The sequence below is a fragment of the Mesoplodon mirus genome (assembly GCF_964341445.2).
Source record: "Mesoplodon mirus genome assembly, chromosome: 3".
Lineage (NCBI taxonomy): Eukaryota > Metazoa > Chordata > Mammalia > Artiodactyla > Ziphiidae > Mesoplodon > Mesoplodon mirus.
Window position 1 is genome coordinate 162,588,405 of NC_138978.1, and position 13,376 is coordinate 162,601,780.

The following is a 13,376-nucleotide window of genomic DNA, read 5'->3' on the forward strand; positions in this document are numbered from 1 at the left end:
TTTTCTCACCTTTTCCATATAATTTATATGATTTTGTAAAAATATTAATGACACTATGTGGACTTCCCTTTGCCAATTCTTCCCATGGTCCTTTGCTTTGTGTACCACCTATGGGCCCAAAGAGTGGCAAAAATTTTTCAGCTTCCTTCTGGAACTCTTTGATGGGTTCATAAGCATTTCTTTCTCCAGCACAAAATTCCTTTTCTTTTAAGATTTCTGCTAGCTTCAAAGGGGACCGTCCATCTTGACCTCCCTCTTCTTCAGAGAGACTACCCTCACTAAGAAGAGGCCCTTCACTCACTGAATCTGTGCTGGAACCAAGAGACATTTTGGCTTTGTCTTGAGAACAAGCTTGCATATCAGAGCTAGAACAGTCAGTCTGCCTCTTACACAATTGTGCCAGCAGCCCTTCTGGTTTGGGACCAGGGGATCTCATTCTGAAGCTTGATACGGCACTATGAGGTCTTATCATCTCAGGAAGCTTTTTAAATTCACTAAGGTTGCCTACACCAGGAAGATCATCATCAAAAGTTGCATGAGACACACAGGTTCCCAGCATCTTTTGAATTCGAGCAGAGAAAACATCTTCTGCATCCTCTTTCACAGGTGGACTTATAGCCTTGGTCCAATGTCCATCTTCTTGGGGTGTTCGCTGCACATCATACTCAGTGTTCCATACTGACCCATAGTTAATGTTAGCCCCAGCTAATTTCTTAGCTTCACTTTCAATCCTGCTGGACAAAGAAGCAGCTGTTGCTTTCAAGGCTTCAATACGATCCAGTTTACTCTTATATTGGCTAGCACTAGGTTTTAACAAGGCATCTGGATGAGCAGCTGGTGAGGTCAGATATGGTTGAGGTGTAAAAGTTAATGGCCCTGAAGCCATATTATGATTCTTCCTAGTTGGTAAAATGGATTCAAAATCCTTATGCAAAATTCCTACATGCTCTAGACTCAAGAGATGGGAAAGTAAATTTCCAGCTGTTCCAACAAGAGGCTGTGGTTGAGAATGGTGGACTCGTGGACTCAGTCTGTCAGGCTGCATCCATGTAGGATCCATCAAATCCCTTCTGGAAATGAAAGTTACAATATGTTAGTTAACACAGGACCTCATAACTAAGCCCTTTTTTTTAAGTGTTGTTTTTTCTGATTATAAGAGTAATGCATAGCCACTGCAAAAAAAAAAAAAAAAAAAAAAAAAAAGACAGGCAGACAAAGGATAAAAAAGATAAAGATCACTCATAGCTAACCAATGAGAAAGAGGCACTATCACTATTTCATTATATCTTTCTAGGACTTCCCTGGTGGCGCAGTGGTTAAGAATCCGCCTGCTAATGCAGGGAACATGGGTTTGAGCCCTGGTCCAGGACGACTCCACATGCTGCAGAGCAACTAAGCCCGTGTGCCACAACTACTGAGCCTGCGTGCCACAACTACTGAAGCCCACGTGCCTAGAGCCCGTGCTCTGCAACGAGAAGCCACCGCAATGAGAAGCCCGTGTACTGCAATGAAGAGCAGCCCCTGCTCGACCCAACTAGAGAAAAGCCTGCACACAGCAACGAAGACCCAATGCAGCCATAAGTAAATAAATAAATAAATATTTTAAAAAAGAATTATATCTTTCTAAACATTTTTCTACATGTATGTTTCATGTTATTTTCATGCAAATGAAATCTTATCATACATACTGTTTTGTAAACAGCTTTCTTCAACTAAGACACATTTTTTAAACTATTGAGGAGAAGGCATTATAACCCTTAAAACTCTGTGGACAAAATTTTTTACAATATCGGCTCTACCTTTCTCTTTAAAAGTAATGTTACATAAAAGAGAAATGCTTAAGGGCCTCCCTGGTGGCGCAGTGGTTGAGAGTCCGCCTGCCGATGCAGGGGATACGGGTTCGTGCCCCGGTCTGGGAGGATCCCATATGCCGCGGAGCGGCTGGGCCCGTGAGCCATGGCCGCTGAGCCTGTGCGTCCGGAGCCTGTGCTCCGCAACGGGAGAGGCCACAACAGTGAGAGGCCCGTGTACAGCAAAAAAAAAAAAAAAAAAAAAAAAAAGAGAAATGCTTAAGATTGTAGGCATGATATTACTCTAATCAACACATATTTAATAAACACCAAACAGTTATGTTTAACATTGTACATACTAAAGAAATGAGAATATTACAATCTAGTTCTAAGAAAAATTGATAGGGCGTCCTTAAAGGCTAGAAACAGAATAAAGATGCCCTAGATGACATTATATAATTCACTTATATTTCCAGATTATAGACAACCTCCCTGTATATTAAGGAATACTATACAAAGGTTAAAGACTGGTGTTAACTATTAAGAAGAAGACTGGTGTTAACTATTAAGTTAACTATTAACTATTAACCTTAGAAAAAATAACATGCGGTGTTGTCCTTGGTCTTGTCCACTATTTTTGGATGATGACATGAAGACATGCTTATCAAATTTGTAGATGACAGAAAGTTAGGAGGCATGCCTAACCCAAATTATCGAATTATGATTCAAAGTTATTTAGACAGGCTGCAACCCTAGACCAAACTAGTATGAATAAATATGAAGTCCTACCAATTAAGTTAAAAAAAGTCATCTGGAGGAGGGTAACCAGGGTGATAAGGGAAATGAGAGGCATGTAATACAAGGTTTGGTTGAAGGTTATGTGGTAGCAGTCTTGTATATTGAATGACTGCTATGAAAGCAGAATAAAGGAAGACTAGTGAATAGATTCTATATCACAGAATATAGACTATTACAAACGCAAGGTGTGAGGTTATTAGTGCCCAAATTAAGATGGTAGAAACAAATACAAAGGAAGTTATAAATAAAAAGGTACTGCTGAGTAAAAACCCAAGATCTTTAAATTCAAGTATTTAGAATGACAATTTTGTGGCAGGCTCTGTGTTGATGGTAGAGGAATAGCAGTACACAAAAATGGAAAGATTTAATCCAGTTATGACCTAATCCTTACTCTTCAGTTTCAGAAGATCTAGCAGGGATGAGAGACTAATAAACAGCTAAACACGATGTCATTAAGTACTAATATAAAGATATATAAAGTTGAATAGGGTATAGATAGGGAACAATGAACTCTGATAGCCAAGTTAATTGATTTTTGAGCTAGATCTTCAAGGTCTTCAAGGTCAGATAGGTAATTTGGAGTTTTCCAGGTAGCTAATGCAGAATGATGGAACATGAAGGGCAAGGAAAAGAAATGCTGTGCTTTTAAGCATAAACTAACTGAGAGAACTCAAAGAACTACAAGGATTACATAAAATGATATAGGCAAAGTACTTAGATCAGAGCCTGAAACGTAACAAACACTAAATGTTAGCTATTTTTATCAATATTATTATTCTCTTGGGAGGTGAAGGGGGCAGCAAGGGGGCGAGAGAATCATATGTATTAACCCAAAACTGGTTAAGTGACTTGGTTTTTATTCCCAAAACGGTTATTTCAAAGTATAACTTATAACCATGTAATCTGAAAATCATCTTAACTTTCATGGACAAATAGGCTTTTTTTGTTATTTTTTTCTTTTTACTTTACTGCACACTTTACAGCAAAAAAAAATTTTTTTTCTTAATTTAAGGTAAAATAGCCCTCATTCACCAATCTGAATTCAAATCAAATCCCTTTTTAGTCCTTGTCCGTGTGTTCATATGCATATCCAAATATAGTTTTTGAGAGGTAAGATATGTTGATACAAGAGTCATATGAAGAAATTTTGAATAGTTACGGATACAGAAATGCCTTTTGAAAAATATTCAACACAAATACTTTAAAATATTAATTTCACTGTGATTCATTTATCTGACAAACATTTATCTGTGTTTACGTCAGAGAAGGCAAGAGTGCTTCCAACTGCAGGTGATCCCCAGGAGGAACTGATATTTACACCAGATATTAAAGAACAGGCAAGAGTTGAACAATAGAATAGAGCATGCAGTAAGTACAGATGTATACCATGCTTAAGTATCCATCAGAAGATATTAACCAATTTCTAAATAAACCTCTTCTTCACAAGAAGGTCAATCAATAAAATTCACTGAGCATAGACCACTATACTAATATCGTGGAAAGAAAGAACCTTAATCATCTTTCATTCTCCCCTTTTTACCTTGCAAGAGGCTGTGGAGGTTCTGACAGAGACATGTCACTACTGGAAGATGCACTTGGGGGACGTTCCTGCACTTTGTTCTCTTTGTCAGATTCTCCAGATGGCTGATACCCTGGTCTGGTCTAAGAAAAAAGGACATCAAAGTTATCTGACTCCCATCATAAAGATATATTCAAGGAGCACATAAGATAAATATTAAGTTGCTTCAACTTTACAAAGATCACAAAATGCAGGAGCTTTTTTCTCTCAAATAAAACCAATTCAAATTTAGTTTGTCTTAAAAGCAGCCATTACAGTTAACAGCAAAATTACACCTGAAATCCAACAAAGGCACCTAACACTGCATAATTTGGAGGAAATAATACTCTTTCTAAACCTCAGTTTTTTCACCTAATAAGTGGAAATACTAGTAGTACCTACCCTTCTCAGGGTTGTGAGAATTTACTGAAACTTAAGCCTGTAAAACATTTAAAACAGTATATGGTATATGGTACAGACTCAAATGTTATTCTTATCCTTAGAAACAACAGCAATAGTCATAAAATTAGCACACTAAAGTAGGATATTCTCTAATTTCAACACAGATAACAAAACTGGGCTTTTCATTATTAATACAGTCTAACTTTGCTCAGTAATACAGTAAAAACTAGGCAAGGATATAACTAACAGCAGTGATGAGACAGATCAGTAACAATCACTCTAGGAAACTAACTGAGCACTTATTTTCAATCGGATTTATCTAGAATAAACTTCATGAAAGGCCATCATTATTATAAATACTGTCTGAGCATATGTCTGAATATTAGGAATGGTGAGTAATTATTAAAAAGTATAGCAAGTAAGTTTTTCCTAACCGTGAATTACTTCCCTTTGTATTTCTGTCACTACTATTACCTGTGTTTCCTGCATATGTTGATGAGTTGGCTCTTCAAGCAATGACTTTTCTAGAAGTAATTTGGAGTAAGTTTCCTGCAGTCGCCTATTTGCTGATGGCTCAGAAGGAGGCACATTTTTCACTTTCGTAAAGGCTTCTTTTTGTTTCCGGTAGAGCTCCTGTAATCGTTTGTTCTTCTGTTCCGTGGCCTCCTTTTGGGCCTTCTTCTCCTCATTTTGCTTCCTCTTCCTTTCCTCCTGCTGTCTAACAATGTACTGTCGTACCTCATCTGTATCATAGTGACGCTTTTTGGAAATAACAGGGGGATCTTCATTAGCTGTTATTTTGTCAGGTTTTCTTTTTATTGGGCTATGACTCCTAGGAGCTTGTATTGATGCTGATGGCTTCTGATTCTGTAACTCTTCTGTCTCTTGCCTTGCAGCCTGAGCTGCTGAATCCAGCTGTAGGTCATCAAGAATTCCACGAATTTCAACAGGTAAAAAGTCCTTATTTAAGGCAGCATTTTCCTCCTGTTTATTATCTGGAAGAGATGGAACTACTTTCTTTACATTATTTTCTGACCGAGCTCTACTTCTTGAACGTTCTGAGTTTCGTGGAAGATGTCTATGTGAAACATCCAACCTGGGATCCGATTCTGCTCTTCCAATATGACCCCCTACAAAGTATGAACTGTTAGTGATGTATTAAAACTCTATATTCATTCCTAAGATTTATCACACTAAGGAGAAAATTAGGAATTTCGCTTTATCTTAAACTCTAATTCAAATATCCTATAAAGTCTCCTAAGTAATATTTTAGAAGGAAAGAAAAACAGTAAGAGAAGAATTTCCATACTCTTAGAAACTATACTTCCTCGGCATTTTTAAAAAGTGCATCTTTTAATATTTCTGAAATAAGGACATATCTTGCTGTTGATATGAATATTTAACTATTAATATGAATAGAGAATTACTATTTCTCTCTCATATGCGTATTTATTGTTACTATTTCTCTCCCTCACCAAACCCTCAAATAGTTGTTAAAAAACTGACAATGTGGGCTTCCCTGGTGGCGCAGTGGCTGAGAGTCCGCCTGCCGATGCAGAGGACACGCATTCGTGCCCCGGTCCGGGAAGATCCCACATGCCGTGGAGCGGCTGGGCCCATGAGCTGTGGCCGCTGAGCCTGCGCGTCCGGAGCCTGTGCTCCGCAACGGGAGAGGTCACAACAGTGAGAGGCCCGCGTACCGTAAAAAAACAAAAACAAAAAAAAAGACTGACAATGCTATAGGCTGCCACAACTCTCCAATGAATAACAGAAAAAATTAAATATATAGAAAAACAATCATTTTATCATCTAAATGTTTGTTGATGTGGCTTAAATTTAGGCTAAGGACAGTGTGAGTTTATTTATAAGCTAGATGAAAGCAAAGAGGAACAAACACAAAATATATATTGACTTCTATATACCAAATTGCATCTCTTACTGAATCCATTCCAGAAGCTCAAATTCAGGCCAATTTTTGCCATTGAAAAGGAAAGCGAGCTTGTAGGTATTTATATTTCATTTCCCAAAATTAGTGTTCATTAGTGAAAAAGTAACTAGCTATTTCAAATGGCACTCAAGATGATTCAAAAAGAAAACAGCAAAGGACTTGAGGGTCAAACTAAAGACCTGTGGATCTAGATCAGATTTTGTCACCCACTGACTGTATATACCCTTGAGAAAACTCACTTCTCTCTCAGGGCCTGTTTCCTAATCTGTCAAACAACAAAAAAAAATCCAACCTTGTGAATGTCTACCTGTGTTTATGTCTGTGGAGATAAGACAGATTGGATTTGATTCTCTAAAGGTCTAATAAGATTTGATTACATGATGCTTTGCTATTTATTCATAATGACAGCTAAATGTAATTAATATAACACAAACAGAATTCTTAATAAAGATCATCATAACATCTATATATGGAAATTATCCACAGACAAGCCCAATTTCCTCTTTTTTGAGCTACATTCACAATTATAATGCAAAATCTTAAGAGCATTCTTAAAAGAGTATTTTCACCTCTCAAAGTACTTACACAAGCAATTTTTAATTGTTTTGCTCAACAATTTTAATGGTTGAGTAATTTAATTTACTAATTTAATTACTCACCAGATTTAGTAGTTCTTTCTCTTCCACTTCTGTCACTTGATGCTATTCTTCGCTCTTTTTGCTCTATTCTAGGTGCAGGTCCCAGAATTTTCTTTACTAATTTTTGTCCATCTCGCCAAGAAGATGTACTTATCAGATGAGTGCTACCTAAAAAAAAAAAAAAGAAAGAAATATATATATATATATATTGGATTGAATATGCAACTTAAATTTTAGCTCTCAGAAGTACATCTTAAAAAATCTCCAAACAATAAATGCTGGAGAGGGTGTGGAGAAAAGGGAACCCTCTTGTACTGTTGGTGGGAATGTAAATTGATACAGCCACTGTGGAGAACAGTATGGAGGTTCCTTAAAAGACTAAAAATAGGGCTTCCCTGGTGGCGCGGTGGTTGAGAGTCCACCTGCCGATGCAGGGGACGCGGGTTCGTGCCCCAGTCTGGGAAGATCCCACATGCCGCGGAGCAGCTGGGCCCGTGAGCCATGGCCGCTGAGCCTGCATGTCCGGAGCCTGTGCTCCGCAATGGCAGAGGCCACAACAGTGAGAGGCCCACGTACCGCAAAAAAAAAAAAAAACAAAACAAAAAAAACTAAAAATAGAGCTATCATACGACACAGCAATCCCACTACTGGGCATATATCCTGAGAAAACCATAATTCAAAAAGAGTCATGTACCAAAATGTTCATTGCAGTTCTATTTACAATAGCCTGGAGATGGAAACAACTTAAGTGTCCATCATCAGGTGAATGGATAAAGAAGATGTGGCACATATATACAATGGAATATTACTCAGCCATAAAAAGAAGTGAAATTGAATTATTTATAGTGAGGTAGATGGACCTAAAGTCTGTTACACAGAGTGAAGTAAGTCAGAAAGAGAAAAACAAATACCATACGCTAATACATATATATGGAATCTAAAAAAAAAAAGGTTCTGATGAACCTGGGGGCAGGACGGAAATAAAGACACAGACGTAGAGAATGGACTTGAGGATATGGGGCCGGGGGGGAAGCTGGGACGAAATAAGAGAGTAGCACTGACATATATACACTACCAAACGTAAAACAGATAGCTAGTGGGAAGCAGCTGTATAGCACAAGGAGATCAGCTCGGTGCTTTGTGACCACCTAGAGGGGTGGGATAGGGGAGGCTCAAGAGGGAGGTGATATGGGGATATATGTATACATATAGCTGATTCACTTTGTTATATAGCAGAAACTAACACAGCACTGTAAAGCAATTATACTCCAATAAAGATGTAAAAAAAAAAAGTACATCTTACTCAACACATATTTGTAATTAATCTTTTGCTTATCTTACACCAAAGTCAAAAGGTTTACAATCTAATTTTATTTTTAAACTTAAGTCCCCAAAATTAATGAACAGTTCATTTAAATCTTGACTTACCCACACACCTCAAATATAAGCGTAAAATGCTTTGAAAGTTAAGTACTAAATACTAATGATTTCTGAAACCTCAAGAACCAGGGCACTGAATCTAACAATTTGGCACAGAACAAAAATATGTCTTAACTATAAGTGTTTGGTTTACCAAAACTAGCACAGTACCTGACACATAGTAAAATGTGTCTGCTAAATGTCTGCTGAATGAACAAATGACTTAAGCTAAGCATAGAAAAAAAATTTAAAGAAACGTATAACAAATAGTTAACAGTGATTACCTTTGAAGGGGATGGTATTACAGGGAATTTCACATTATATTTTACAGATATATAACAAAACTACTTTTTAATGCATAAAACAATGACATTCAAAAAGCAAATATCGGGCCTCCCTGGTGGCGCAGTGGTTGAGGGTCCGCCTGCCGATGCAGGGGATACGGGTTCGTGCCCCGGTCTGGGAGGATCCCGTGTGCCGCGGAGCGGCTGGGCCCGTGAGCCATGGCCGCTGGGCCTGCGCGTCCGGAGCCTGTGCTCCGCGGCGGGGGAGGCCGCAGCAGTGAGAGGCCCGCATACCGCAAAAAAAAAAAAAAAAAAAAAAAAAAAGCAAATATCATCAACACTTTAAATTGCCCTCATTATAAAACTTCATAAAAATAAAAGTATATTTCAATACAGCTGTTTACCAAGAGAAAAAAAATTTCATTTATTAGCTTCAGACTGTAAAAAAATTAACATTAGACCATTATTTCAAAACAGATGGTAACATAAAAAACAAAAAATGGGGGCCTCCCTGGTGGCGCAGTGGTTGAGAGTCCGCCTGCCGATGCAGGGGATACGGGTTCGTGCCCCGGTCTGGGAGGATCCCATATGCCGCGGAGCGGCTGGGCCCGTGAGCCATGGCCGCTGGGCCTGCGCATCCGGAGCCTGTGCTCCGCAACGGGGAAGGCCACAACAGTGAGAGGCCCGCATACCGCAAAAAGAAAAAAAAAAAAAAAAAAAAAAAAAAAAAAAAAAAAAAATGACGTGAAAGACCATTTACAAAATAGAAACCATTTTAAAAAACTGAAATAAATATGTAAAAGTGTTTAAATGCAAAGCAATATAAGAAATGTAATGGAAATGAAAATAATGAAGTAGCACTTTAAACCTAATTAAATTAGAAGAAAATACTTTTATATTCATAGCCAAAGCTGGTAAAATTACAATAAAAATCACTCTTATAAAAATCATACTTATACCATGCTTGTTGAAATATCAATGGATATAGTTTCTCTAAAAAAAAGAAAAAATAGTATTATATGTCAAAGTGCCCATTTTCCTTGATCAAATAATCCAAGTAATAGAAATGTATCCAACAGAAAGAAAAAAAATAAATGAAAATGTTCACTGTATAATTTTTTATAATATCAGAAGTAGCCTAAATATTGAATGGTAGATAGTTAAACTATGTTTCTATTAGAAGGAGTACTGTGTGGCCATTTCAAATTACAATTTCTATAAGAAAATAACAGAAATGTTCTTGTCATAAGATGCTAAGAGAAAAAGATAAAATTTTATGGATACAATGGCAACAATCACCTACTACTGATCTTTAAATGACTGTAAGGAAATACACAAAATAATACTAGTACTTTGTTTACATAAGGGCAGTGGTTTTTAATCTGTCTTCTTCTATGTTCCAAGCTTTCTGTGATACTATTTTATTGATTTATAATTTTAAAAAAATACCATTTAGAGTTTCATTTGAAAGTTTAAATGGAAGTATACATTTAATGAAAACATCTATTATTAAAAAACGTGAATTATAAATGTGTGCTATTTACTTTAGAAATGTTTTTGTACCTTGTTATTAACCTTAATCGGTCTATCTAAAACATTTAAAAGGTTTTAAGTCTATTGCTCAATCTATTTATACAGAAACTTTATGTGAAAGGACTTTCCCTCACAGCACTTAAGAAAACACAAAACCACCCCTGCCCGCCCCCCCCGCCCCCCCCCACCCCGCAGCAGAAATGCTGGGAGGGTAGGACGCCTGACAAAGTGTAGCCTTTTATCTTGTTTCAGGATGCATATTTATTACAAGTGCTCTGGTTAAATATTGAAAAGTTACATGCTGTAGTTTAGCATTTTGCCTTTGTAATTTACAGAAAGTATTGCAGAAAATAAACTTTTGTTTCATTTTGCAAAAAAAAAAAAGAAACTTTATGTTCTTAAGCAAAATGAGAGAGCAGGCTTCTCTTCAATTTCAGTTTAATTTTCTGAATCAAGAGCAAGCAACCACAAATATACTGGGCAGTTATTTATAAATGTTGGCTTCCAAATATGCTGGGTGGTTATTTCTGAATTCTGGCTTTCTGGAATAGTCTCATGCAGTCATTGGTAGAAAAAGAGGACTTTCACTATAGATAAACTCTTAATTCAGCTTTAATACAGTTTAATGACTCTCTGTCTTGGTCACTGCCACAGTACACACATGGGAATTAGCCCACCACAAAACTGGATAAATACAATCCAAGATCAGTATTTGTAAGTTATAGTGGTCCCAGTGCTTCATTTCAAACTATGCCCCTGACAACTAATATCACATGAAAAATACTTTGTTATATTTTTTAATGTAAGAATCAGTGTTTACATTCAGATAATTCATGTTCCTATAAATTTTTATTTTTTTATTTGTATACAGCCAGCGTCATTCTTGTATGACATCTACAGTTAACAATGGGTGCCACAAAGTAAGTTATTTGCCACTCTTCTGATTAGTCTATGACCAGAAAAACAAGCCCCTGGTCAGAAACCAGTGCCCCGTCACTCCTATTCCATGTTCCCATGAGACTTCATAAGTTCCCTATCTTACATTCATTACTCTTAACTACATATCTACTCTTTTCCTGACAAGATTATAAGTTCCAAGAGGGCAGGGGCTATGTGCATCCTCCTTACCACTGTATTGCCTAAGCTTAGAATACCCCAGTGCCTCACATATAGCAAGTGCTCAAAAATATTTGCATAATGAATGAATGTTTGAATGTCTCCAAACTGAAAGTGACAAGTTCCCAACTTTCTCCACTTTCTCTTGACCCAAATTACTCATTGACTTAAATATGACATACTAAATAGCCATTTTCAATATAGCTAGAAATAATAATAATCAGTAGTAGTGGAATTACACCTAACAATTGAGTGCTTACCATGTGTCAGGTACTATATTGAGTACTTTTGGTATTAACTATTTTAGTTCTCACAACAACCTATGAGAGAAGTAACTAAAGCTTTTCCAGTTACATATGGGGAAACCAAAGGACATCAAAATTAACTTATTTACCAAAGGAACAAAGCTAGACATGACAGAGTCAGGTTATAAATCCCAGGCAATCTGGATCAAGCCTGAAATGTTAATCACTATGGAACTAGGGAATTCTCTTTTTCCCCCTTCTTGATTTATTCAGAGTCCAGCCTGATCACTACTAGCATGGACTGCCAGACTTTTCTTGTGCAACATTTATTCTCTTATGAGAATGAGTGAAGGAACTTAGCTGCAGTCATAAGCCATCCCTTCGTATATAGAAGTTCACTACATAAAAATCATTACCTTTCATCTGGTTAATTTCTATTAAAAATAATGATAGAAAAAAATTGGAGGGGGGCATTGTTCAGTATCATGGTGAATATATGGTTTGATGAGTATACACAAACATGAAGATTTATCAAACTATACATTCTAAATATGTATAACTTACTCTATGTCAATTATACCTCAATCAAACACACATATACAAAATAATGATACATAAAATATACTGAATTTTTGCATGTGTCGAATAATGAGAACATTCATTTCCGTGCAGATGCCATTTCACTGATATGTAACTTTAGGATGGGCCTGATATTGAGAAAACCAACCTGTTTTGCATTCTGGACTTGATAACTGTGCTACCTTTTGGACTTTTCGTACTGGCTTGACCACTTTCTTCTCTTTACTTTTTTCAGCAGGTTTTTCTTTCATGGAGCTATCACCTGAAAAGCAGAAACATATATAGCAAATATTTTAATGATTGCTACCTATCCACTCATCCTCCCTCCCAGTATGAAAAATCCGTATAAAGTAGATGATTCAGGCAGAGAGAGAGAAACCTTCACTGATGCTATTTCTTTGACCCAAAGGCTACAATGCCAAGTCCTCTTACAGCAAAGTCTAGAGATCACCATTACTCCACTGTTAGGTTCCACTTCTTTGTTATTTTTTTCAGGAAACCCTTGAGAAATGCACCTCGCTTTCACAAACTAGAAGATGCTGCAACAGTAATGCTTTCCAAGCTAGATCACAGCATTTATAGAATCTCAGAGGTGAGCACTTTCACAGACTCCTTTTCATTTAAAAATTCCTATTTAACTGAGACATTCATGACCTTCTAGAGTAAAACTTTATAAAATACTCAATATTCCAAAATTAAGCCCTTTTATGATTATGCTAGTGAAATATGTCAAGGTATTTCACACACACACACACATAAGTTACTACTCACTAATTTTTAAATTCCAATCTGGGGAAATAAACTGAACATATAAATTTGAAAATTAATCTCAATCACAGATCTGGATAAATGTACTTTAAAATACATATAGAGCTCTGCCTTCTGGGCAAAGAAGAAGTAAATGTGAGTCAAAGGCCCTGAGGCAGGAGCATACTTAGTGTCTAAGAAACAGCAAGGAAGCCAGTGTGAATGAAGTGAACAAAGAGAAGAGTAGTAAGAACTAGGGTCAAGAGACATAACCGAGGGCAAGATCATGTAGGGCTTTATAGCTCATTGTAAGAACTTC

The 13,376-nt window shown here is 36.9% G+C and overlaps 1 protein-coding gene across 3 annotated transcripts in view; it reads right to left on the reverse strand.

Moving 5' to 3' along the window:
* Positions 1 to 13,376, reverse strand: part of CEP350 (centrosomal protein 350) — a 143,416-nt gene that overhangs the window by 101,687 nt on the left and 28,353 nt on the right. For all 3 annotated transcript variants that reach the window (XM_082612726.1, XM_082612727.1, XM_082612725.1), the window contains exons 8-12: positions 12,459 to 12,572; positions 7,156 to 7,302; positions 5,023 to 5,678; positions 4,129 to 4,250; positions 10 to 1,070 (exon numbers count right to left, since the gene is read on the reverse strand). In XM_082612726.1, the coding sequence (XP_082468852.1) occupies positions 10 to 1,070; positions 4,129 to 4,250; positions 5,023 to 5,678; positions 7,156 to 7,302; positions 12,459 to 12,572 (2,100 nt within the window). The remainder of the gene's footprint in view (positions 1 to 9; positions 1,071 to 4,128; positions 4,251 to 5,022; positions 5,679 to 7,155; positions 7,303 to 12,458; positions 12,573 to 13,376) is intronic.